This window comes from Rhamphochromis longiceps, linkage group LG9 (assembly GCF_057381845.1).
Source record: "Rhamphochromis longiceps isolate RC_006_pf linkage group LG9, R_longiceps_female_GT1.1, whole genome shotgun sequence".
Taxonomy (NCBI): Eukaryota; Metazoa; Chordata; class Actinopteri; order Cichliformes; family Cichlidae; genus Rhamphochromis; species Rhamphochromis longiceps.
In genome coordinates, this window is record NC_140565.1 from 31,700,126 (window position 1) to 31,727,796 (window position 27,671).

Sequence of the window (27,671 nt, forward strand, 5' to 3'; positions counted from 1 at the left end):
TTAAAATTATAAATATATATTTTAACTCAAAAGTACAGTTTTTAAATTTAACCCTAACCCTTGTGCGTGTTATTTATTTTGACAGCGAATGCGCACCTGCGGACCACTTATGTGCAGCCCTGGTTATTTAGCTCATCATATTGCAGCCACAGAAATTCTTTTGTCCATGAAACCATAAAGCTGCACTTTCTTTTTGCCTTATAGTCTGATTTGTCATAACTTCTCCGTTTTGTGGTAAGCTTTTCTTTGGCTGTCACTTCTTCACCCTGACCTGTCTTATTTGGCTCAGCAGAACTGAAATGCTTTTACACGCTCACTCACATAAGCTCAGCGATTCTCTGCGCGATCAACCTCTCACATGTTTAAGCTTGCTGCGGGAGATTTCACTTGTCATGTTTGCATAGTAAGCTAACGATTAATAAGACGATGTCAGAGGAATTGGTGCACAAATTATCATCACTCACAGATCAGTGCTGTCGCTCTCTATACACAGTTCGCACGATTGCAAAGTGAAAGCAAAAAAACAAGCGCAAATTCAAACGCGACTTCAATATGTCACATATTGACAGTGGCTCACCGATGCCAATGACATAATTACCCAGCTACATTTCTGAAAAAATGCAAAAGCATTGACATATATTTTTCCTACAATAGCCCGACGGGCAGGGAAGAGAAAGATTTTGGTAGCCCGACTGAAAAAAATCTCTAGCTCCAGGACGTCGGGCTAGCGATATTGCGAGCCCTGTATCTGATTGAGGAATCACTCATCTTTGGAAAAGAGAGTTTATTACAGAGAAATGGCTCTTTCCAAAATAAAAGCTATACTATCCGCTTCTTCTGGGCTATATTCTCAGCAGCATAAGGAGAATCATGTGCTAACAGCTGTCTAAATGACTCGGCTAAAGTTAGTAGCATGCTTGCTTTTTTTTGTCTGCTTCCACTTGTCTTTGCACTAGGATGATGTCGGCGTAAATGTGCAGTCATATTCGTTGTGTTCCCACTAGTGCTTTCAGGTTAATCTCGTTGAAATGACCTTAACGCCACAACACGGCAAATCTCCGTTAACGAGCTACCGCCGATCACTCCGTGCATGGGGCTACACGGCCAACACGTTAACGAGCTAACTGCGCTAACACACTAGTTCACACCAATGTAATTGAGCATTGCATGGCACATCCAACATACTGTTTTACTTTAGTCCATGACTCGCTTACCTTCAGGGTCATACGTCACATGAAAACCAAAATAATTCCAAACGCCAGATCTGAATGAGGTTCAATTTGCCTGTTGCAAGGAGAGCTTAACTTCTGTCTCGCTAGCTTGCCCTGCGCTCTTCCTTCTGACTATGCTGTCTGTGTTGAGCGCTCAGTGGATCTGCGCTCGACAGTGCAGCCTAGGCGGAGTAGTCGAACACAGATTCACTGAGCGCTCAACACAGACAGCATCGTCAGAAGGAAAGTTGATACAATAAATTACAAATGTTGTATTGTTCGATACATATGCGTACCGAACCGAAAGCACTGTATCAAACGGTTCAATATCGATACGAATATCGTTGCACCCCTAATATATATATATATATATATATATACATATACACACAATGCAGAGTTTGTGTGCTTTTACTGAGAGACACTTATTGTTGGATTTGCAGCTGGTTAGATCCTCATCTGGTGGTCTCAATGGGGACTTTGTGGATCCATGCAGGCCACAGAGGAGGAGAAGGAAAGAGCAGGTGTCCAGGTGAAGCTCAGACTGTTTCAGAAGTGTGGGGTAGCTAGTGAGCAACGCTGAGCTTTTCTGATTGCCTATGTGGAAAATGTCTCAGTGCCTAGATCTTTTCCAAGGAGGGGGATTCTTCTTTCCCTGCCTTCCTTGAATGTGCAGGGCCTGGGTCTCTGAGACCCTGTCACCTCAGGAGTGCTCATCCATACTCTGCAGTTCTTTCTGACATCTGTCTTTAGAAAAAATACAGCAAATATTCAAACCCAAAGTAAAAACGAGGAGATGTGAGTCACAGATGTGAGAGCTGCCTGCTTCTGTACTCCTGTTCCACCTGCTTTTTTTTTTTAAATAAAGCCTCTAAGAAAATGTCTTTCAGTCTGTCAGTTCCTGTGTGCTCACTATAATCAATGCTTCATTTGTCAAGTCCCTTTTATTTTAAATATGCTGCCATGTAAAATAACGTCAACGCTTGACCCTTCTCGTCATAGCAGTGTAGATCTCGAAAAATACCATTTGTTGCTAGAATTTTAGAAAGGGTTGTGGCTAAGCATCTTAAAAAAATACTTAATTGTCCTTCTTAGTTCTCCACCTCCTTTTTTTGTTTCTCCATCTGTGTTGATGAAACAGCGATACATAGCTGACACCTGTCAGGACAGACCTGTTTGTCTAGATACAGCTGAGATTAACTACGGCACCAGGAAACGTCTTTTCTCAAATCTCTTTTCTTTTTTGGTGTTTTGGTCCCATGAATTGGAGGAAACATGATGGGCGTCAACTTTGTTATGGTTTTTGTGACTGTGGTGTTTTTGTGGATGATGACTGTTTCCAAAGGAAGTAAATACGATGTTAACACTCCAACTGTTGTTGCCATGATGCTATGACAAATTTTAATACTAACAACTGAAATGTAACTGATTAATTATAATGTTTTTTAGTTAAAAACAATCAACAGAACAAACAGCTGTCATATTCTGGTATGTTTCAGGTAACTAAAAAAGTGCTATTGCTGTTATCTTACAAAAATGAAGCCACTGTAGGACTTAGATTGTGTCTAGTATATGTGTGCGTGTGTGTGTGTGTGTGTGTGAAGAAAAATGTTGTTTGGTTCTCGCCCAGTGATTCAGATGCCACTCATTTTTCCTGATCTAGCATCGTGAGGTTGATTGACATGTTTACTTTGTGCTGCATTGTGTTGAGCCGAGTTGTAACCAGGTGCTAACAATGGTTTGCAGCTGTTAAGCCTTCCGTGATGACAAACACTTTTGGTTTGCTGATGTCTTTGTTTTGTTGCCTCAGGAGCTAATGTGGGTTGCAGAGCTGCTTTTCCTAAACTGAGCTTTTATGTTTTTAATTATCTGATGTTTCAGATACTGAAGTATCCTGTGTATTTATGGAAAAATGCATCTTACCGTGCACTTTCCAAAGTGACACTGACATAGTCATCCACTGGCTGCAGGAAACTGCAGGAAACATTCATGTCCACTCATTCTACCACAACCAAGACCAGCCCGCACTTCAGGACAAGCATTTCAGAGGCAGGACTTCACTATTCAACAACCAAATCTCCAGAGGAAATGCTTCACTCCTGCTGATGTGGGCAGATGTTCAGGATGAAGGCAGATACAAATGCTATACCAGCACCATCACAGGAAACAAGGAATCGTTTATAAACCTTGAAGTAAATGGTATGGAGTAAAATATGAATATAATAGCACATGAAATAAAAATACAGAAGAATATAAGACAAAATCGTGAGCATTCAGGTTATACTTTTTTAATTGATGAGTTTCTCTTCATATTTAGTGAAAATTCGTTGAACTTACACTTAAAGCCTGCAGCTCTGAGTCAATATTGTAACTGTAAGTTGCAATTCATTATGTCTATATATAGCAGGCAAGAAATAAAGCTGATTGTAACATGAGAAATTTGAATACACTTTTGCAGCTCCAGTACAAGAAGTCAATCTTCAGCAAGTAGGAAACACGATGAACTGCAGCTCAGAGGGAATCTTCCCTGAACCCCAGTTAATCTGGTCCACCAGCCCTCCATCCAATGTGTCGCTCCAGTATGAAACCACAGTCCAGCAGACAGAACAGCAGCTTTACAACATCAGCAGTTCTCTGATACTTTCAGACAGTGATAAAGATTCTGTTTTTAGCTGTAACATCAGCACTCGTAGAAACTGGAGGAACGCAACTTTAAGTGAACAAGGTGAGTCTGGAAACCAGCAAATCAAATAGGTGTGCAGAGTGCTAGTTATTTACTTTACTTTACAATTACTCATTCATCAACACGCAAAAATGTGTCAGTTATTTATAAAATGTTTATCATAAATATACATCCGACAGTTTAAATGAAAAATAATCTTTCAATTTAGGGAATGTTGTCCCTGTTAGAGGCTTCAGAGGAGGAGTCTTTGCAGCTTTTTTGGTCGTGGCAGCAGCTGGTCTGGCACTGTACTGCAAATGGAAAAGAAGTTAAAGTTATGTTCTTCTTTCACTTTTTAATTGTATGTTGCTTGTATTGATATTTTATTCAGATAAACAAGGAAAAATATGGGAAGATCAAAGAGCTATTAAAGCAAAATGGAATTAAGTTTTGTTCATGAAAATGTTTAAACCCAATTAAATGGATAGTACTTTTGTCAGCCAGTTTTCTATTAACCTAACTCCTGTCTCAATTTTTTTTAATGATTCAATTCAGATTATGAATGCATGAAATGAAACATAAATTATGTGTATATCTGTTTTTTGAGGGTTTTTTTCTTTTCTCTGTTTAACAGAGAGATGGGAATAAATCCTCCAAACAGATGAACTCTAAACACCCACCAGCTTTAGTCAAATGAAGACTTCAAACCGTGGTTATAGCGGGCTTGAATTAATTCATGCAACAAAGACTAAAATAGAAACAACAACAGCAAAATAGAAAATAAAAGCTGATCTGTTAACAGTATTCATTTGGTAGTCATGTGCAATATTTTTACAGTAATCTATATTTTATGTTCTTTGAGGTATGACACAGAACAGATCACGATCAGATTTTACTGAAATTTTTTAAAGATTGAAAATGAAGTGTACATCATGTTTTGTAAAATTATGTAACCTTTTTTTTCTAGCCATGTGTTGTTGCTGTTTTATTTTTCGAGTTTTCTTTTTCTTACCTACTTTAATCCTGTTTCATTAGGTGTATTTTATCTTCAGTCCAGCAGGTGGCAGTGTGGTCAGATGTTTTACAGTGGAAGCAACTTTTTCTTTCATGAATCGTTGAGTTTTTCTGTGGTTTAAATATCCCATTTATTTATTTATGTATTTATTTGCATGTGCATGTAAGCATGTATGGATTTATTTATTGATTTTTTGAATATTTTGTGAAAGCAAAAATATTTTTACTCTGTAGGAGAAGCAAACCTAACTTGGACACAAAACACAATAAAATCCAAATTATGTTGTTGTTTTTTTAAATTCAGCACACAAAGTAAAAATAAATGTAAAATTTAAATTCTCTTGGTACGTAAATATAACGAGAAATAATGAAGTAGAAGTCTGTTCTTATATACTCAGGTGATTGTGTTTTAATAGCCTCTCATTCATAATGAATGAAAACAGTAACATTTGCTGCCATGTGTTCTCATTCTGTTCCTTCTGCTAATCTTCTGTTGGTTACAGTTGGGATTATCAAACTTTTAATAATTTAAACTTTAATAATTTTAGCTAATTCACATACATTTAAACTGTATCACCTGTTTCACTCTGTGCATATGATGTTTCAAGTGATGTCACTTTTTTTTTATTGTGTGCAGCTTATTCCATTCATATCTTACTACAATAAAATCATGCATTATCATCATGCATAAATGTTTTTTTAAGATGTTGGTCATAAATGGTCTTAAGATATTTTTGTGGTGTATAGTATTAAACTTTTTCACTATATTGTGGTGTAGTGAAATCTGAAACCTGGAGAGATCGTAGAAATATCCTCCTTCTAATAAATTAAAGCATTTTTAACTGTTTTAAAAAGTTTATAAATTATTTGCAGGCTTGTCTGCCTTAACCCCACCTCGTGACCCAGTACAGATGTGGGTGATCCCATATGCAACAGGAGTATGATGCTGTTGGAATCTATATCACTGCCAGGTTTAACACAAAAAACACTTCATTAAAATTTGTGGACTGGCTGAAGCAGGAATGTTGAGCTTTAATTGGAAAGCTGTGGTGGTGGGTGACTAATTAAGCTAGAGGTCTGAATTTGATCGACATGACAGAAAAGCAGGAAGGAAGTCGTTCCATGAGTCAGAGTCATTCCTTTGAGTCAAATCCACACATTTATTGATCCTTATTATCCATATAAAACATTAAGGTTCATTATTGACAGATAACTAAGGCTATGCTCACACTGCAGGCAAAAGCGCATCAAATCCAACTTTTTGACCCTATGCGACCCATATCCGATCATGGTCTGACAGTTTGAACAGCACAAATCTGATATTTCCAAATCCGACCTGGGTCACTTTCATATGTGGTACTGAATCAGATACATATCTGAAGACAAACCAGTCCCACCACTCCTGGTTCCGACTCCGTGTCAATATATACCTGTGCATGGAGGTAGCAGCCACTGCTGCAAACAAGGCCATTGTTAAAGCATGGGCTCTCTTTTTTCTCAGTGTCCTTTCTGTAATTAATTTATCAAAATTCTGTCGGTTGAGACTGTGCAGAAATTGATAGACTGCTGAACAACCTACTGGCTCTGTAGCCGCCATTTTTACTTCTGCAAACAGAGCATGTTGTGTGTGACATCTTCTTTTGCACACGCGGGCCGGTTTGAGGGCCGTGAACTGTTCACACTAGAGCGCGTTTGCTGTCACATTGTATTTGAAGTGTGAACAATCAGACAAAAAAAAATCAGATTTGATCAAAAAATTGGAATTGAGACCTGCAGTGTGAACGTAGCCTTATTCATCAGCTGAGGAATTTCAAACTTCAGACTGCTGCCAATTGTCTTCACCCAGGGAAGTCACATGACTGTGTAACATCTCTAACAGTAACAACACAACTGATGGATTTAGCATCCATGAAAAAACCTCTACCTCCTGCACTTCATCTGCTGAACCACTGGATACTTTCATTATCTAAATTACTGAAGATATATAGTACACCAAACTCTGGACAGTTTGCAATTCTCTACAATAGTGTTTATATCACATGATCCCAGTTATTATGTTAGAAAGTATAAAACAAATCTATCTTTTTTCAATTATTGAACATTTTTTACCTGATCAGTTGCACTATACAGATTATGTCGATGAAAAAAAATTTTACTGTTTCAAGAAGGATACTTGAAGTCATTGTCACACGATAGATTTCAAAACCATGATAAATAACTTAAAATTACATCAATTGTACAAAAGATATTAAAATGTATTTAGGTAACTTTTCAAAGAAAATAAAACTGAACCTAGTGTCTGCAAAAAGACACTGTGATGAAAGAACACAAAGGGATGACGATAGATTCTACATGGTGTCTAACAGAGGAGCTCTCAGAGCATTTTTACAGCACTGTCAGCCATCTGCACGTCTGATTTCTGTCACTGCTGGATGAAGCTCTGCTGTCCACTCCACCTCCCTGTAGCCTGGCCCTGTCACAGCATCACTACACACAAGCTGCTGGTGTTTCAACCTCTCTGGACCATCAGGACACGCACACACACCACACACACACTACACACACAACAAAGACAAACAACTGTGTTTATGGGTCCTTCCGTCTGCAAAGACAAGAAAGGGCAGAGTAGATAAATGAGTGTTTGCAGAGACTGTCTTCATCATTTTTCAGTGTTAAAGCACATCCAGTATTAACTATTATTGATCTTTCTTGGTGCATGCTCAATCATCCAGGTACGTACATCCCAAAAGGTTGATTCTGTTCATCTGAACGTGGTGTTTTCAGTGAGAGAGAATTTACATTAATGATTAAGGAACTGACCTCGTAGCCCATTGTTCAGTGGTGCTAGTTTCAGTGATTGTGCAAATGTCCTGTTTATAAGGTTGGGGAAACCTGCAGTCAGCTGAGACTGAAGAAGTCACATGAACAAGTGATGAAATGTTTCTCCCACTAAAAACGCTACATGAAGATGAACAGAATCAAATTTTTGGGTGTTATTAATATTATTAAGGGCAGCACTGACTTGTTCAGACAAGTCTACAGTGGAGCTTAACCGCTGAGAGGCCTGAATTCTTCCTTGCTGCACAAACACTTTACTAAAACAAACAACAGAATTAGAATGAAAACAATGGGATTTGAATGAAAACGATGGAATTTCAATGAAAAGAACAGAATTTGATCAAAAACAAAAGAATTTGCATGAAAACAACAGCATTTGAATGAAAAAAAACGAAATTTCAATGAAAAGAACGGAATTATAATGAAATAAATAGAATTTGAATGAAAACAACGGAATTAGAATGAACAGACCAGAATGTGGATCAAAACAATGGAATTAGAAAGAAAAGAACAGAATTTGAATGAAAACAACGGAATTTCAATGAAAAGAATGGAATTAGAATGAAATGAATAGAATTTGAATCAAAACAATGGAATTAGAATGAACAGACCAGAATTTGAATCAAAACAATGGAATTAGAATGCAAAGAACAGAATTTAAATGAAAACAACGGAATTAAAATGAAAACGACGGAATTTGAATTAAAACAACAGAGTTTGAGAACAAACAATTGAATTTGAATGAAAACAATGGAATATGAATGAAAACAACAGAATTTGAATGAAAACAACAGAACTTGATCAAAAACAATGGAATTTGAATGAAAACAATGGAAGTTTAAAACAAACAACAGAATTAGAAAGAAAACAACGGTATTAAAATGAAAACGACGGAATTAAAATGAAAACAACAGAATTTGAGAACAAAAAATGGAATTTGAATGAAAACGACGGAATTTGAATGAAAACGACAGAGTTTGAGAACAAACAATTGAATTTGAATGAAAACAATGGAATATGAATGAAAACAACAGAATTTGAATGAAAACAACAGAACTTGATCAAAAACAATGGAATTTGAATGAAAACAATGGAAGTTTAAAACAAACAACAGAATTAGAAAGAAAACAACGGAATTAAAATGAAAACGACGGAATTTGAATGAAAACAACAGAATTTGAGAACAAAAAATGGAATTTGAATGAAAACGACAGAATTTGAGAACAAACAATGGAATTTGATCAAAAACAACGGAATTAGAATGAAAACAATGGAATTAAAATGAAAACGACGGAATTTGAATGAAAACGACGGAATTTGAATTAAAACAACAGAATTTGAGAACAAACAATGGAATTTGAATGAAAACAATGGGATCTGAATGAAAACGATGGAATTTGAATGAAAAGAACAGAATTTGATCAAAAACAAAAGAATTTGCATGAAAGCAACAGCATTTGAATGAAAACAATGGAATTTCAATGAAATGAACGGAATTAGAATGAACAGACCAGAATTTGAATGAAAACAATGGAATTTGAATGAAAACAACAGAATTTGAATGAAAACAACAGAATTTGATCAAAACCAAAGAATTTGTATGAAAACAACAGAATTAGAAAGAAAACAACTGAATTAAAATGAAAACGACAGAATTTGAATGAAAACAACAGAATTTGAGAACAAACAATGGAATTTGAATGAAAATAATGGAATTTGAATGAAAACGATGGAATTTCAATGAAAAGAACAGAATTTGATCAAAAACAAAAGAATTTGCATGAAAACAACAGCATTTGAATGGAAAAAAACGAAATTTCAATGAAAAGAACAGAATTAGAATGAAATGAATAGAATTTGAAAGAAAACAACGGAATTAGAATGAACAGACCAGAATTTGAATCAAAACACTAGAATTAGAATGAAAAGAACAGAATTTGAATGAAAACAACGGAATTTCAATGAAAAGAATGGAATTAGAAAGAAATGAATAGAATTTCAATGAAAATAACAGAATTAGAATGAAATGAATAGAATTTGAATCAAAACAATGGAATTAGAATGCAAAGAACAGAATTTGAATGAAAACAACTGAATTAAAATGAAAATGACGGAATTTGAATTAAAACAACAGAGTTTGAGAACAAACAATGGAATTTGAATGAAAACAATGGAATATGAATGAAAACAACAGAATTTGAATGAAAACAACAGAACTTGATCAAAAACAATGGAATTTGAATGAAAACAATGGAAGTTTAAAACAAACAACAGAATTAGAAAGAAAACAACGGAATTAAAATGAAAACGACGGAATTTGAATGAAAACAACAGAATTTGAGAACAAAAAATGGAATTTGAATGAAAACGACAGAATTTGAGAACAAACAATGGAATTTGATCAAAAACAACGGAATTTGAATGAAAACAATGGAAGTTTAAAACAAACAACAGAATTAGAATGAAAACAATGGAATTAAAATGAAAACGACGGAATTTGAATGAAAACGACGGAATTTGAATGAAAATGACGGAATTTGAGAACAAACAATGGAATTTGAATGAAAACAATGGGATTTGAATGAAAACGATGGAATTTGAATGAAAAGAACAGAATTTGATCAAAAACAAAAGAATTTGCATGAAAGCAACAGCATTTGAATGAAAACAATGAAATTTCAATGAAATGAACGGAATTAGAATGAACAGACCAGAATTTGAATCAAAACAATGGAAATAGAATGACAAGAATAGAATTTGAATGAAAACAATGGAATTTGAATGAAAAAAACAGAATTTGAATGAAAACAACAGAATTTGATCAAAACCAAAGAATTTGTATGAAAACAACAGAATTAGAAAGAAAACAACTGAATTAAAATGAAAACGACGGAATTTGAATGAAAACAACAGAATTTTAGAACAAATAATGGAATTTGAATGAAAATAATGGAATTTGATTTAAAACGACAGAATTTGAATGAAAAGAACAGAATTTGATCAAAAACAAAAGAATTTGCATGAAAACAACAGAATTTGAACGAAAACAACGGAATTTGAAAACAAACAACGGAATTTGAATGAAAACAACGGAATTAGAACGTATAGAACAGAGTTTGAATGAAAGCAACAGAATTCTAAAATAAACAATAGAATTTTAATAAAAAAGAGTAGAATTAGAATGAAAACAACAGCATTTGAATGAAAACAACAGCATTTCAATGAAAAGAACGGAATTAGAATGAAATGAATAGAATTTGAATGAAAACAACGGAATTAGAATGAACAGACCAGAATTTGAATCAAAACATTGATTTGGAATGATGAAAAAGATTCACAGGCAGGAGCTGAGGCTTTGTTATTGTGCATGAAAACCTTTGGTGCTGAAGAACTGACTAACAGTATACAGTCAGCTGATGAAGCAATGTGCCTCCTGCCAATGAATGGATTTTCTCTTGTTTCACTAAGACCAAAGGTTGCTGTGTATTGTTGAACTTCTTACCTGTTGCTAAAATATCAGCTTACTAATATACATGGAGGCTACTACTGAACAAATGTCAATGAAAGCACTGACAGTAAGACATATGCAATCTTGATTCCTGGAGGTTATGACCCAGGTCATAATTTTGTGTACTGCATTTACTTCTCCACACCTGGAGCAGTGGTGTTCATTTAGTAAGCAGTTTAATGTAATTTACAGGTGAAGGCTGACCACTGGTTCGAGATTAAATGGGTCTGGCTATAAACTGGGACCTGTCAAGACTGACAAATCCTGCCTGCTTCCTGCTTCCAACATATCTCTGTGCGTGTGTTCTTGACTAATTTTCCTGCATCATTTTGGATTTCCATGATAGGCGAGTTGGTTGTTTTCTTTGTAGAATGTTTTGTTTCTTGACAATTTCTTCCTCTAAAAATAAATAAAATATTCTGTAAAATATTTAATACACCTGTGTGATTTGATGTTTCTGTGTTCATGTCTACAGGAAATAAAGCTTGTTTCCAGCTGACACCCTTACAAATCCATTTATTCTCTGTAGATGTGAACATTAGTTATCGTCACATCAACTCAAACACATGATCACAAACTTCTGTGTCATTTGATTGGATGTCTGTTGTCTTTCTGTCGAATATTGAAGCCTGCCACTGTTCTCTTCTTACAGCCTCACTGAGTTAAGAAGACTGCAGATGTACAAGAAACACTGGATCACTGATTTCACACTGTGTTATACTGGGAAAGCAGCCTGGACTGAGTCCAAGCCTCTACTCACTTGAGAACCTCCAGTGTGTGATGTGGGCTGTCCACAAGCTCAGACAGCTGTTTCACATGTGATTCCTGCAGGTTGTTCAAGGTCAGGTCCAGCTCTCTCAAATGGGTGTTGGACTGAAGAGCTTTGAACAGATAATCACAGCTGGTCTCTGACAACTTGCAGCCCCATAACCTGAATGAAGATAGAAGATGTAAGTTTATGAGGCAAAATCTGTGGTAAAATCATTTAAGGTTTGATAATTTGTTCAGAAGATTTGAAATGTTCAAGTTTAAAAAATGTAAAATCCAAACAGTTTGAGCCAACAGGATGGAGGTTCAGACAAAAGGTACAAGTGAAAAAAAGAGCTCTCAATAATCTGACTGATGACATGCTGTTTGTTCACTGAAGAAAAAAGAAAAAAATAGGGTCTTGGAGAGTGGGGGTATGAAATTCTGACAAAAATCCTAATTTTTAGATCAAAATTGTGAAAAAAGTATTTACATTGCTTCAGTTTTAAAGATTTAGTTTGAAAGAAATGTATATATTTGAGGACACTTTTATACCAGACACATTTTAAAAGCTGGCAATTTTTTTATGTGTTTTTTTTTATGTAACCTGCCAATAAACTCTGATATAATGCATCAAATGGCAACATTTATAGTAATATTGTATATTATCCCTTGTTATTTAAATCAATTAATAATACTTTTTTTAAACTCAAATCTCCCTGAACCCCACCTAAACTTTGTCTTTGTCTTTCAACACACAAGCAGCAGCATGACCAGAAATGAGAGAAAAACAAGTCTGATTGAAAAACCTTTTGTAGCAACGGACTCTTTGGCCACTATTGACAGACCTGTATAGCTAGCATTACCCAGCATGCCATTCAGCAGTACAATTTGTAATTGTGCAATGATTCCTGCCACAAACTGTTTCTGTTCCACAGATTCCTGTGTGTCATGACCTTTGTACCATGAAAACGAGTTAACTGTAAATGATTAATCAATGTGTTGTATACCAAGAGTTGATAGCAATAATGTTAATTGTTGTGAATTTTAGCACTACGGTTAGCATTTACAGGATATTGTTTTATAGTGATATTATACAAAGGACCCTGTTTCTGCAATGTCCTTTGTTTTAAAACTTCATCTCCTCTTCTTGTAACCCCACGGGCATTTCCTTTGGCCTGCTGGCCTGGAAAATCCAACAGTTCATCTATATGTAAACAAGGCACTTAAACTGGGATAGTGCATTCCTCAGTGTACCTCAAGCTTGCAGCCTGCTAAAGAACACACACAATTGATTATGTGCCTCTGGGTATATATGGTTAAACATTTCCTAGATGCAAATAACTACATGCAGTATTCTACCATGTGCAAACTTATATCACTAAAGGATTCTAAATGTCTAGTGTTTAATGGACCTGTATGATAATATTAGACTGAATATTCTGTAACTTAACAAAGCTCTTTATGCTAACTGTTATTTTCTCTTGCCTTGTTAACTCAAGATTTATGGTGTATACTAAGGTTGGAGGAAAAACACCAACAAATCACTCTTTACCTTGCAGAAAATGTTTATGTGAAGACCATCTGGTTTTTGTGTCAGAACTCAGGATGTAGGAGATCTCGGTAAAGATTTATTGTTTTTGTGAGTGTTTTTTTTATTGCCCTTGCTGAACAAAGGAATTTAACTGTCAGGACGCCACCCCACCCAGTGGGCAGGGTCTGAACTGAAACTTGTCTGCCTATAAAACTGTTGCACAGAGAATAAACCTTTGAGTCAGTTTGGAATGACACCTAGAACAGTCTCCGCGTCTTCTTGTTTTTCCAAACTGCTCCCGGTACTCCAGCTGGTACCGTGATTAACCATTGATCATGCATGAGAATATTTTAATTTTGTTTATGTTAAAGGATGAACTCTGCTTATCGCTGCCCATGTCTCGAAGGAAACCCGATCCACGGACGGAGATTTCTTTCATTAATCAGGGTGGAACCCAGATGAGGGCTGTTTGTCTTAAGATGAGTAACACAGTTTTAATGTTTGAAATGTGAACCATTGTTCTGCCACAGTTAAAGTGTTAATTAGGTTAATGTCAGTATGTATGTGTAGGTTAATGCCAGCTTTCACATCATATATATGTAAGTACAACTAAAACATGGTGTCTGACCTGAGAGTCTCCAGTCTGCAATCTGAAGTCTTCAGATAAACACACAGCTGCTCCACTCCTGAATCCTGAAGGTTGTTCGTGCTCAGGTCCAGATGTTTCAAATGGGAGGGGTTGCACTGAAGGGCTGGAAGCAGATGATCACAGCTGATCTCTGACAAACTGCAGCGCTGCAATCTGCATAAGGAATTTTTAAAAAGTGTTTATTACTAAGAGTCTGTGCTTGAAAGCATCCAGTGTCATAATATGTCAGGAGCTGAAGAAGGTCAGCACTGAGCTAGGATAGTCCTGGTGAGCAGTTGGCACTAGCTCTCCTGGGGGTTTTTTGCTTTGCTTTTTCTAGATGTCATGCAGGTCTACCTCTGAAACTGCTGGTCAGTCATTCCTCACTGGTGAAAACATTCTTAGATCACTGTAACTGTGTGTGGCAAATACCTTCATTAAAATAACTAAATATGTAGCAATGTATTAAATTAGGCACTGATCACAAACTCCAACACTGAAATGAAAGCACTACAAACCCCAGTGAAGGTGTAAAGTACAATTTTAGCTCTGCAGTGGCTCTTTGTGCTTTCTGACACAAATAACTCGTCATCTTTGCTTCATCTAGTTTACTGTCACTGTTCAGCAGTGTCAGTTTGTAAATGTGCCAAAATTCCTGGTACAAACTATGTTCCCAAGATGTTTGTTAATCGACACTATACTATACTTAGACTATAAATACTATACTATCCGGGATTAGGATCTAAGCACAGTTAAAATTTGGTGTCTAACCTCAGAGTCTCCAATAGACAGTGGGGATTCTTCAGAAAACCACAAAGATGCCTCACTCCTGAATTCTCCAAGTTGTTGTAGCTCAGGTTTAGATATTTCAGATGAGAGGGGTTGGAATTCAGAGCTGAAGCCAGAGAGCTGATATCTGACAACCAACAGCTCTCCAACCTGAATAAAGAATGAAAAATGCAGATATCAGTCATCAGTGAGGTTCTCTTCAAGATTAACGCCCAGAAGTTTTATCATGGATTCTAAAATCATTATTACATCATTCTAAAAGCATTATTATATCAGTCTTCAAAGTACAAAACTGTTAAAGAATGGTGGACACTAAATAAATATTGAAACAGCTGGATCTGACCACGTGACTTTATCTGTCTGCTGAGCAGAAGTCAAAGTACCAACATGACAGAGTTATCTGAATGTGTTTCCTTTATTCTTAAAATAGAAACAGTGGTCAGTTGATCTTTTTTCATTAGTATTTTTTACATGAACACTATTACGGTTTCAGTCCTAATCTCTACACTAGACTGAAGCTCTAAACCTGAAGTGAACTGAAGTGACATTACCTGAGCTCAACGTCTGAGTTCATGAGAGCCTGAAATGGTCTGCTGAAGAATGTGACTGACAACTCTTTATAAAATGTTCTTTACACTCAAACTGGTCAGTAGTTTTTCTTTAAAGATTTAGTGCTGAAAATATTCTCTATCTACAGAACAGATGATTTAGAACTATACTCTTAGACTCTAGGCAGGCACTACTTCACAAACCATGGTAGTCTGTCTGCCTGGTTAGTGAGGTTATATTGGGCTGGTAAAGGCAGCTTTCAGTCTGCTGTCAATGCAGATATTCTGTTTTTTTATGACTTCTTGTGTTGTTATGTTGCTTTACAACAACATAAGCGATATTTGGTGCTGTAATACTCAAAATGAGTTAAAACAGGATCATTTTTAGAGGAACAGAAACTTTAAAAAAAAACTCTCAGCTTCCCTCTTCTTATAGTCTTTTTAAGAAGCCTCTCTCTTCTCCAGCTGTTTTTAAAAAATCCTCACATACATTCAGAATCCTGCTTTGCTGTTATGTTCCGGACTGTGTCAGGCTGCTGTTTTCTTTAACACATACATCACCAAAGCAGCTGTGTGGGTTGTCAAAATCTCTGTAGCCTGTTTTTATCTGCTATTTATCAGAGTGACTGACACCCCACACAGACCCTAACGCCTCATCACCAATCACCTCATCTTCTCTGACTGACTGAGTTTGACCTGTGGAGGCTGAACAACTGTAAAAATATCTCTCTACCATAACCTGACTTCTGTCAGCTTTTAACTTAACTTTGCTCAAGTCTGTCACGTCTGTTTGGAGCCAAAAGTAAAAATTATCGTTCAGCCATTTGGAAAAGCAAACATTTCTGAAATCAATAACACTTCTATATATTTTTGTTCATACAAATTGTGAACCTTTATTAACCAAGAGTGTAAAACTTAGATCTTTGATTAAACAACAACAGCTCCAGTCAGCAAACTCACCTCAGAGTCTCTAGTCGACAGTCTGGACTAGACAGTCCAGCAGACAAAATATTTAGTCCTGAATCCTGCAACTTGTTTCCAGTCATGTCCAACTCCACCAGATTGGAGTTGTCGGATTTGAGAGCTGAGGCCACAACTTCACAGTGAGTCTCTGAGAGATGACAAGCTTTTAGTCTGTGACAAGAGAAAACATCAAATATGTTATTATAAAAGCAGGAATTTTGCATTGTAAACACAGACTTAGTGAATAGGAAGACAAAACAAAGGGATTTCATATGTAATATACAGATGAAAACAAAATTGTGTTACATTTAAACCATGATCATGTCCACATTTTGTCAGTGAAATCTGATCCTCGTCAATGGTAAATGGATTCATTCTTATATAGGACCTTGCTAATCTACTTGAGTAAAAGTTTTTCTACTCAAAGTGTTTTATAGAACCTGCCTCATTCACCTTTTCTATAACAATGTTTTAGATTATAAACTAAAGAAGAGAAACATTTGGACTGTTTCCTGTTTTTAATTTGGCTCCAGAAGATTTTGAATAAAGTCAGTTTAATGGAAAGATTCACCTGTAAATGGTAAATGGCCTGTATTTGTATAGCGCTTTACACATCCAGTCATCCACCCATTCACACACACACATTCACACACTGGTGATGGCAAGCTACATTGTAGCTACAGCCACCCTGGGAACTACTGATCTAATCTGATTAATTGTGTTAATGATCACAACAGGACTCACAGAGCCTTTCTGCAGTTGCTCACAGCTGGGATCAGTCTGTGTCGTCCTTCATCTGATGTGTTGAACTTCTGCAGGTCCAACTCATCCAGAACCTCCTCCGACATCTGCAGCATGTAGGCCAGAGCTGAGCAGTGGATCTCACAGAGTTTTGTCTCTGATTTCACGAATTCTTGGATCTCCTGAAACACTGAGCTGTCATTCATCTCAATCAGACAATGAAAGATATTGATGCTTCTGTCAGGAGAAATTTGAGAACGTCTCATCTCTTTTAGGTTGTTGATGATTTTCTGGATAACTTCTGGGTTGTTCTCTGTCTGACTCAGTAGACCTACTAAGAGTCTTTGGTTGGACTCTAGTGTGAGGCCATGCAGGAAGCGAACAAACAAGTTCAGAGTGCCATTTTTACATTGGAGGGACTTTTCCATGACTTTGCTCAGAAAAATGTCCAGAGATGTCTCGTTATATTCTTCCCCCAGGACTTCTTTTAGTACCTCTGTTTTCCTGTTGGTGTAACAGTGAAACGTGTAAACAGCAGCCAGAAACTCCTGAATGCTCAGATGAACAAAGGAGTAGACTGGTTTTTGGAAAATCCCACACTGTCTTTTAAAGATTTCAGTAAAAACCCCTGAATTAACTGAGGCCTCTGTGACATCCAGACCACACTTTTCCAGGTCTTCTTGGTAGAATATGATGTTTCTTTTTTTCAGATTTTCAAACGCCAGCTTCCCCAGCTTCAGAAGAACTTCCCTGTCAGCATCCGTCAGCTCCTGTGGACTCGTTTCATGTTCTTTTTGGCACTTGTGTTTATTTCTTTTTGTCTGAACCAGTAGGAAGTACGAGTACATGTCAGTCAGGGTCTTTGGTAGCTCTCTTCTTTGGTCTGTATTCAATATGTACTCAAGGATTGTGGCAGTGATCCAGCAGAAGACTGGGATTTTACACATGACATTGAGGTTTTTGGATTTCTTAATGTGGGAGATAACTCTGGACAGCTCTTTCTCACTAAACCTCATCCTGAAGTACTCCTCCTTCTGAGCATCAGTGTAGCCTTGCACTTCTGTTACCCTGTCAACACATTTAGGAGGTATCTGATTGGCTGCTGCAGGTCGGGTAGTTATCCAGATGAGAGCCGAGGGAAGCAGATTCCCTTCTATGAGGTTTGTTACTAACTCATTGACTGATGATGTCTGAGTAATGTCAGAAACAATCTTCCGGTTAGTGAACTCCAGTGAAAGTCGACTTTCATCCAGGCCATCAAAGATGAACAAAAGTTTACAAAGAGTCAGTTTCTCTGTGGTGACTTTCTGTAATGTTGGATAGAAAACATGGAGCAGCTCCAGAAGACTGTACCGCTCATCTTTAACGAGATTCAACTCCCTGAATGAAAGCAGAATCACTATGTTGATGTCTTGGTTTTCCAAGCCCTCTGACCAGTCTACAATAAATTTCTGCACTGAGAAGGTTTTTCCAATGCCAGCAATTCCGTTCATCAGAACCACTCTGATGGGTCTCTTCAGGTGAGGTAAAACTTCAAAGAGTTTGTGACACTTGATTGTTGGGGCATGGACGGTATCTGTTTGTGAAGTTGTCTCCAGCTGCCTCACTTCATGTTGAGTATGAACCTCTTCACTCTGTTTGTCTGTGATGTAAAGCTCAGTGTAGATCCTGTTGAGGAGGGTTCCACTTGTTGATTCACCAAATCCTTCAGTCACACGTTCATATTGTCTCTTTAGATGTATTTTATGTTCATTTAAAATCTCCTGCAGACCAACATCTGCTGTTAAAAAAGAGCAAATATAACAAAAAAGAAAACAGTTATACTTTTATTACATCTAACCATAACATTATTTAAATGGTTTGCAATAAGATTTTTTGAGATTTTTTGATTTTTTTTAGACATTTTTAAGAACACATTAGATAAGTTTTTTTTTCTCTCAGACCCTCGAGATGTGTTCCTGTGTTTATGTGGAGAACAATTTAATAAGAAATAACAACGTCTGCTAGTCAGCTTACAACAACACAGCATTTCCATTTGACAGTAAAAGCTTCCATGTGTGAAAACCTTTATTGTGAAGGAGCAGAAACAGTCTGATTTTCATCAGTAGTAATTAGCAAAGTTTTTACACCATATGACAAATTTTGAAATAGTCTGTGTGTTATAGCTAATGATGATAATTACTGCTGATTATTATGATTACTACTCTGGCTGCAGCTTGATGTCAGCTGTGCAGTGACCTGTTCCCAAAAGCATGTTTAACTAAACGAGTCCAACAATAAACTCTGAGGTCAATGAACCAACTCTGATCAGCTGTTTTGTCAGAGAAATTATTAAGTTATTCTATACTGGGACTCTCCTCAGCTCTTACTGGAACAGTGGCGCGGCTGCCCCTCTGTTGGTCTTCCATGGTCTCTTGTGTTCTGGGGGCCTCTGGATGTCTGGAGTTTTGATCTCCTCCATACCCGCTTCACACCCTGGAGGACGGGGCTGTGGCCCCCCCACACTCCCTAGCAGATCATTACATGGAGAAACCTTTGGAATGCAAGCATGCTGATCCACACAGGTATGCACACATGGGTATTCACAGACGCGGACTAAAGCTTTCTTGGCTGCTGCCTCAAAGCACACTGTGCGCTGTCTATCTTGCGTGCTGCACAATATCGTTTATTATTTAGTAAATATTGATATCTATGACTAGCTAGTTTATTGTGATGGTGCTTTGTTTTCTCTATTATTATGTTACTCTTTGTTGTTTGCTGTCTCCTCTGTTTGTTTTTTTTGTTTGTTTTTTTTTTTTTTTCTCCATACAGGTGACCCAGGAGTTCTTTTTTTTTTTCTCTCTCTCTCTTCCCCCCCCTTCTCACCATCTCTTCTCCCCTTTGGTTTTCTTTCTTTCTCTCCCCCTCTTTCTCTCATTCATTCCCCCTGTCCTATTTATTAAAAAAAAAAAAAAAAAAAAAAATGACAAAGGATGAACTGAAGCTCTGCCATCACGTAATGTCGCATACTGCTGTTTCTGATGTCATTTAAAAAAAAAAAAAAAAAAAAAAAGTTATTCTATTTGTTATTATTCTAATGTTGGCCTGCTAAATTAATCCCAGTAATGTATATGTTTCATGTTTTAACATGTTAAATGACAACAAAATGTTCAGAGCATGCTCACTATGAATTTCATGGATAATGAAAAAAGCTATCGTCACCGGAGCTCTGATGCCATAGTTGTATTCAAACTGGGATCACAATTGTAATGTATAGTAAATGATTGAATGCAGCAATTATAAATCTAACTTTTGCCTTGTTGGTCACAAAATTACAGAGATGCAGTCTATAGATCTTGTCTCTGCCTTTACATTGATGGCAGGTTGATATAAAAAGTGGTTTTGTTAAATATAAAACATATTTAAAATCTAACTGGGATTCTACTGTTCGTATGTGTTTGTAAAGACATAAACTCGTTCAAATTTGTGTTTTGATGTAAGCTTTAATATTGACTGTCTGAATGAGGAAATGTGGAACAGAAAACCAGAGCTTCCTTCTTCAAGCAGGAACAAACTTAAAGTTTTACTAAACCTGCTTTCTAGAACATGCTCAGCTTTTCTTGGCAGAAGTGTGTTTTGTCTTTATTTTTGTTTTGTTTTTGTTTTGTTTGTTTTTTCTGTTTTTGTTCAGCAAGTGAATCTGCTGAGCAATTCGTGTGAAAATTAGGGAAGCGTAATTACAGAAAAACCTACTGTGGGCTGTTGGTCAAAGTCTGTGGCTCTTGTTTAGGATGATTTATGATGTTTGTCTCTGATACACAATGTTCTTTTGTCTCCATTTTATTATTTCACATGTCTGAGCTCACTGTGAACCTTTATCAGATCATCTTTTCTATTAACTGTAATGTTTGGCCTGCAAAGTGTCTTATTCTTGTTACTTTGTTGGCAGTTGCCAAACAATGAAATTGTGCATTACCACCAACAACTGTTATGCAATGTGGACTGAAATGTCGCTGATAAAAAATATTGCAAATGTTTATGGGAAATGAAGTCCTTATCTAAGCACTTTCATCAAGTCATATGACAGCTGACAGAGAAAGCAGAATAGAACCTCTCTGTTGAGAAAAACTCAGTAAAACTCAGATTTATTATTGTACATATGAAGAGAGAACTGGTGGTTATGGTTAGTTATACTTTCAGATAATCCTTATATAATGTGGCTAATTCATCCAAAAATTAAGCACTTCAGTTTAGGAGAGGGGATTAGAGATGTGCCGTACTCAGAATACAGCTATCCACCATCAATGAATTTTGTAGTGCTTTCTTTCTAAAGATAGACACAAGTATTCCAGTGTGTGCCAAACTGTTACACAAATTGTAATCCTGCATTTTTTTTTATTAGGGCAGTCTGTATCTGTAAAACTGATGGTCAAAGAACATCACACTCTGTCAAAACTTTTAATTTTTCAGTATGTAAGTGGGCAGCTTGGTGCTATTCACTGCACGTGCTTTCACTCCTTGGATTGTTAGAAGTCAGTCAGTGACGGGGGTGGGGCAGGATCCTGGTGTTGTGCAAACCACAAACTGGGAAAGTGGGAGTTGGATGACATTTTATTCTGGTGTCCTGTTTATTTTAAATATCTAATCCCTGAGCAATGTAGGATTAATTCACGCCTTATAATATAGTAATACTATCTAAACATGTTAAAAAATCAGCCAATATTACCTTTTTATTATGATATATTATTATAATATTTGGTAGTAGAATACTGGTTTAACTCTTTTTCTGCAGCTCCAGTTTGTTTTTAATTATTTTCAATCAACTTGCCAATAAAAGCCTGTGTGTCTTTATTACACAATAACACTTATTAAAGATCGACAGTTCCACCTGGAAAACTCAGTTCACTTCCCTCGGCCCCTCCCCTATGCCATATTAAGTACCGAGGATGTATTACATAACTCTGACTGTAACAGTTTTTCTCAGAAATGAGTCCATGAATAAGCGGATGCTTAATCCTACTTTATAGACAGCTGCTCTTACTGGATATCTGCAGTTGTGCTTCAGTCCTGGATTTTTCTGGTCCATGGCTGGTAGACACTGGATCCTCTGAGATCGCCTTCCTCTCTCTGTGAACACATTTTTTAATTGTTAAAGTCAATTGTTGTTTATCAGTTTAAAAAATGGATCAAAATTTGACAACACTGTGCAGACGGTGTGATGGCCAAAAGAGGAACGAGAAAAGGGAAATACTTTTTAAGATGAAGAAAACTAGAGCTTGAATCATCAATGTGATGTTTGCTTTTGATTTCATCAACAGTAATAAAGTGCTTTCCCTGTCAGCCTGTCTTACTTAACACTGATCTGTGTCCAGTTTTCAACAACTACAACCTCAGCCAGGTGTAGTGATTGTGAGTGCAAGAAAATAATTATTATAATAGAATGTGTTAAATTTTCTTAGATGAGAGGGTCCAGCAGATCAGAGGAATAGGGAAGGATTTGTCTGTGTGTTTTAGTTTGGCTTAGTTGTAGACCTGAGAGTGTGTAATTGTGTAGAGGGAAAGGAATTTATGGACACTGGGGGTCTGCTGTCATAAAAGGAGACAGGAAGCTACAGTTGGGGATAGCTGATGCTTGTGCCTTTAATAAAAGCTCATAATTGTCATAACTTAGAAGTAGGTTTGCAGGAGACTCTCCACATGCTTATCTGTAAAAGTAAGACAACAAGAGGCCAATGGCCCAGTGGATGCAGAGTGGGGATCTCAGTGCTTGTAATCTGTTAACTTTTTTTGTAGAGGAATTTGGTTTAGCTTCCATGAGGGGAGATTACTTTTATGACCGGCAGGAAGTCACATACACAGACACACAGACACACACATACACACACACACACACAGTGTTTTAACTGTTACACTCACATACCCACACGCACACTCACTCACGTGCACTCACATAAATACACAGGTAATCACGTGCTCGCACGTACACACACAAACACAGAGTTTGCATCGTCTTTCACTAGCGTAAAGAGCAGTAGGGAAGACGATATACTTCAACTAACAGCTGAATTTCATTTGATTGAGCTGACTGTGAATATTTTATATGTTTGGAAACAAAGTTGTGGGGAGTTGCTTCGTTGTATACTAGCAGCATTAGTCCTCTTAATGCTTCCTTTGTCTTTCACTCAGTATTTTGTATGTGAGGATCATTTATTTTACTCACACTTGTTTATGTAGTGATGTTGCTGACATAAACATTTACATTTAACATAAAATATATTATAATCTTGTGCTAAAACCGTTTTAATTTGAAAATAAAAATGACCTCAGTAAGAACTGGACTAATAGGGTGTACTGTTCACATAAAGGTCAAATTTAAATGGACTCGTGGTTACACACTGAGGGAGGATGAGAAAATCTTAGTAGAAACTGAGTCTTACGTTGTGTCTGAGGGTCCAGGTTCATCCCTGAAGTTTAAAGGATCAACTTTGGAGCTGTCACTTCTCATAGAAGGACAGCTGGATCCTGCAGACTCTGCTCCACTCTTTTCTTCCTCAACACAAATGTTCATCTTGTGAACTTCTGAAAGTGAGTCTGAGAGGTAAACCAGAAACAGTGAGTTCACATTAGCAGAGGTTATTAAGTTACGGTCAGATTTCTCCACTGAGCCAATTTCAGAATTGTCATGTAAACTAAAACCAGATCGTCATGATACACAGGGAATAGAGAGAAACTTAATTCATCTGGTAAATCTGAAGACAGTTTTCAGGAGCAGGCACTAGTTTGTGGATGCTGCTATGTTAACCTGCCGTGTTGAATACATTGGCTGAGATGGGCAGTATCATTACTTCAATCACATTTTATGAATGTACCTAGAGACCAGCCATGCAGGTACTATGCCAAAGTCAGAGAAGAAGAAACCTGTAGGTGTTCAGACCATAGAGGAAAACCTTCAGACTCAAGATATGAATCATACCGATGTTGTATCATCTGAGAACGGGCTCCCTTTACCAAAGACAAGAAAACATGGGACAAAAAAGAGACGACTGACAGTATACTGATATACTGACCAACAAATTGTCATCCTCTTCCTCCTCACCTCAATCTTTATCTTCTGAAGTGAAGTCGGGGCTCTAATACACAAAAATGTGCATAAACATGTATGTTTATGGTGTTGCAAATACTACAACCCGGACAACAACCCAGCTGAAAAATAACAGCTGGTTAAGCGAACATTATGCCAGCAATGTTTAGTCTGAGTGTCCTAAAAATCATTTTTTCACTCTCATCAACTTCTTTGTCCAATTTCACATCGCATGACAGTTTTTTGCTAATTGAAAAACAAGGTTAAGACATTTAATTTGAATTGGTTAAAAAGCAGAAGGATAAACCAGACTTAGCAAAGAACCACTTTTTTAAAGTGTATCTGGGGGACTTTGTTACTGGCAGCCTGCCACACTATCACAAAAACTTAAATTATTCCAATTTTATTAACTGAACCTAAATCTTAAACCTGAATTTTGCATATCTTAACATAGTGTCCAGTGTACCCTTGAAAAGAAACGTGGAAACTGCACAAATGGAGGACAAAAAAAGGAAACTACAGAAGATGAAGAGTATCTGAAAGTGATGCTGTAGCAAATCCCTGTCACCACAAGGTCCCAACACAAACAGTCAGACAGGATCAGATCTTTTGTTTTCACTCTTTTTTCAAATTGAGTCTGATCTAGGGTCACGGACCAGCCACTGCAGGCTTCATGATGCCATGGACTGACCTTTCCAGAGCCCAGACCTCAACATTACTGAAGCAGAGTGAGATCACTTTGATGGACAAGGGAGAAAAGGGAAGACAAACTGAAAAGAAGAGCTTGGAAGTTGAAAACTATTCCAGGCAATAATTTAAAGAAATTACTAGAAAGCTCGTGCGAGTTCACAGTATGTTGAAGGATAAAAGTGGCCGTGACAGTAGTTCTAAGGAGCTGTTTGTTTAACAGTCTTTTGTTTGTAGGTCCAAACATATCAACAGGCCTGAAATTAAAATCTTACTGTTAAAGAACATTTGCATGGTCTGTGTCACTTGTCAAGCATGATTATTGTTTTAATGATCTAGTGGAGAAAACCAGTTCGACCACAATCCTAAATGTTCTTCCTATGTGTGGAAAAGAATCAACAATTTGTCTTACAGTCAGCACACTGTGTATATAGTTTATACCTGTTGAACCATTTCCACACAGCACAGAGCATAAAGCAGATAACACACACTCGCTCAGTTTGTGCACCCGCTTTGGATGTTATTAGTCCATACAGTGAGCGTTATTTAGCAGAGCTCAGCCATGCAGATATGGGCCATAGGGGCCCATATCTGCCAGTTTTCCCTTCCCATTTACAACAGATCAGACGGCCTCTCTCTCTCTCTCTGTCTCTCTCTCTCTCTCTCTCTCTCTCTCTCTGTCTCTGTACGCACTTTTATTGAATCTTATTTTTAAGAGCCCACAAAGAGCTAAACTGACTGCAAAGCATTTAAACATAGTCTGAACATTAGTGCAGTTCACTTTTTATGTTTTTTAATTATTGTAATTTAGGTCTTATTTAGAGACGGGATGTTAGCAAATGTTGTCATAATAATGGGAAGTAAAGAAGTACAAATACTTACTGTATTTTAGTAGAGTTGTCATGAATTACTGGCTGTGGACCCAAATGAAGGCTGATGAGATGTGCTGACAACATAAAGTGAAAGTGCACCTTTACTGAGTGGGTAGATAGTCCAACAAGCAAAATTAAAAACACATTTGGGAGAAAAATCAATACTAGTACCACTAATTACTAGTAGTAGTAGCAGTACTCCTATACTACTATTAATAATAGTAACAATAGTCAGGATCCTACTGTGGTTGCTTACCTGCGTCAGTTTATCCTTTCTCTTTCTCTCTCTGTGGGGGTGTGTTTGCTGTGAGTGAACATTAAACTACGCCTGTATCCTCTTCTGACGTCCAACAACACAAAAACAAATATTTCCTCAGGCACTCCCTTTAGCAAGAGACTTATACTTTTTTCAGAATCTACTTAATAATATATAAAATGCATTTTACAGTCACTATTTTTCTATCATATCCTTCATTAATTTATTTAAAAAATGAATTCAGCTTTTTTTTTTTTTTGCCTGCCCATTTGGTTCTTTTGCCATCAGAATTATTGTCTAAAGGCGAAGAAAGATGCCCAACGGATTTACTTTATCAAATGGACCATCCCAGCCTTGCCGTAATGGTCCATTTGATTAACCTTTTATTGTTTTTTTTTTTTTATTTTCACTTGCTAAATACGGGACAGACTTGACTGGGGGAAAGAAAGGGGAGAAAGAAAGAGGGAAAGAAAAACAGTGGGAAAGAGGGACGGGGATAAAGGGCAAAAAAACAAAAACCAACTAAATAAGCAGACAAAAATACATCTTTTAATCACCTGGATCACCTGTTGAGAAAGAAAAAAGAGAAAACAACCAGAAGAAGAAAAAAAGAGGACCATAATAAACAACATCACGATGATCTATGGGAATATAACAGTAAATACTAAATTTTAAACATTATTGTGCAGCACATAAGATCAACAGAACACAGTGTGCTTTGAGGTAGGAGCCAAAAAGGGTGTAGTTTGTGTGTGTGAGCACCCGTGTGTACACCTGTGAGCATGGATGCAAGGTTCCTTCATGTAATGATCTGCTAGAGGGTGTGGGGGGGCCACAGCCCCGTCCTCCAGGGCATGAAGCAGGTATGAAGGAGATCAAGACTCCAGACATCCAGAGGCCCCCAGAACACAAGAGACCAAGGAAGACCCACAGAGGGGCAGCCGCACCACTGTCCCAGAAAGAGCTGAGGAGAGTCCAAGATGAGGGCTCACTCAGCAGCCAGGGGGGGTTGCAGTTGCGGGTTGCAGAAAATTAATTCATCTTAAATGGCCTGTATTTATATAGCGCTTTACTAGTCCCTAAGGACCCCAAAGCGCTTTACATATCCAGTCATCCACCCATTCACACACTGGTGATGGCAAGCTACATTGTAGCCACAGCCACCCTGGGGCGCACTGACAGAGGCGAGGCTGCCGGACACTGGCGCCACCGGGCCCTCTGACCACCACCAGTAGGCAACGGGTGAAGTGTCTTGCCCAAGGACACAATGACCGAGACTGTCCAAGCTGGGGCTCGAACCGGCAACCTTCCGATTACAAGGTGAACTCCCAACTCTTGAGCCACGATCGCCCCTTAAACAGTGTTAAGAGTGTATTTAAAATAACCTTTGTTGTTGTAACATTTTGAAGCTAGCAAAGTATAAAGCCAGTACCATATATGAACTGGTTAGCCAGTTTTTATGGAGGTTTCAATAATTGGTCAATTTTAATTAAATATCAGAAACTGAGAAAACTGAGAACATTTTTCTCAGACTTTCTTGTTTGTCAAGAGTGTGGACCACAGGCCAGCTCCACTGGGGTTTGTTGAAATGTACCACGTTGTCCTTAAAGAGT

The 27,671-nt window shown here is 37.3% G+C and overlaps 2 protein-coding genes across 2 annotated transcripts; one reads left to right on the forward strand and one right to left on the reverse strand.

Moving 5' to 3' along the window:
* The first annotated feature begins 1,583 nt into the window (after positions 1-1,583).
* On the forward strand, positions 1,584-4,787 carry LOC146662589 (V-set domain-containing T-cell activation inhibitor 1-like). Its single transcript, XM_085417592.1, has 4 exons — positions 1,584-2,559; positions 3,093-3,410; positions 3,670-3,936; positions 4,103-4,787. Exons 1-4 carry the CDS (start codon positions 2,487-2,489, stop codon positions 4,204-4,206), a joined length of 762 nt encoding a protein of 253 aa, XP_085273718.1. The 5' UTR covers positions 1,584-2,486; the 3' UTR covers positions 4,207-4,787.
* A 1,590-nt stretch (positions 4,788-6,377) lies between these two features.
* On the reverse strand, positions 6,378-26,074 carry LOC146662590 (NACHT, LRR and PYD domains-containing protein 12-like). The gene is made up of 11 exons (XM_085417410.1): positions 26,059-26,074; positions 25,813-25,876; positions 23,600-23,753; positions 22,204-22,289; positions 17,187-18,963; positions 16,440-16,613; positions 14,914-15,081; positions 14,143-14,316; positions 11,994-12,164; positions 7,910-7,982; positions 6,378-7,489 (listed from the first exon to the last, which is right to left on the reverse strand). Exons 2-11 carry the CDS (start codon positions 25,832-25,834, stop codon positions 7,397-7,399), a joined length of 2,892 nt encoding a protein of 963 aa, XP_085273536.1. The 5' UTR covers positions 25,835-25,876; positions 26,059-26,074; the 3' UTR covers positions 6,378-7,396.
* Between the last annotated feature and the right edge of the window lie 1,597 nt (positions 26,075-27,671).

Bases quoted from the DNA above. Each gene is read 5' to 3' on its own strand.
- LOC146662589 (XM_085417592.1), top strand. From the start codon at position 2,487: ATGATGGGCGTCAACTTTGTTATGGTTTTTGTGACTGTGGTGTTTTTG. The intron at 2,560-3,092 runs GTAAATACGATG...CTGATGTTTCAG, and splicing joins GATGACTGTTTCCAAAGGAA to ATACTGAAGTATCCTGTGTA. The intron at 3,937-4,102 runs GTGAGTCTGGAA...CTTTCAATTTAG, and splicing joins CGCAACTTTAAGTGAACAAG to GGAATGTTGTCCCTGTTAGA.
- LOC146662590 (XM_085417410.1), bottom strand. From the start codon at position 25,834: ATGACAACTCTACTAAAATACA. The intron at 15,082-16,439 runs GTGAGTTTGCTG...TTCTTTATTCAG, and splicing joins TGTCGACTAGAGACTCTGAG to GTTGGAGAGCTGTTGGTTGT. The intron at 7,490-7,909 runs GTCAGTGCTGCC...TTGTCTTTGCAG, and splicing joins CTGTAGACTTGTCTGAACAA to ACGGAAGGACCCATAAACAC.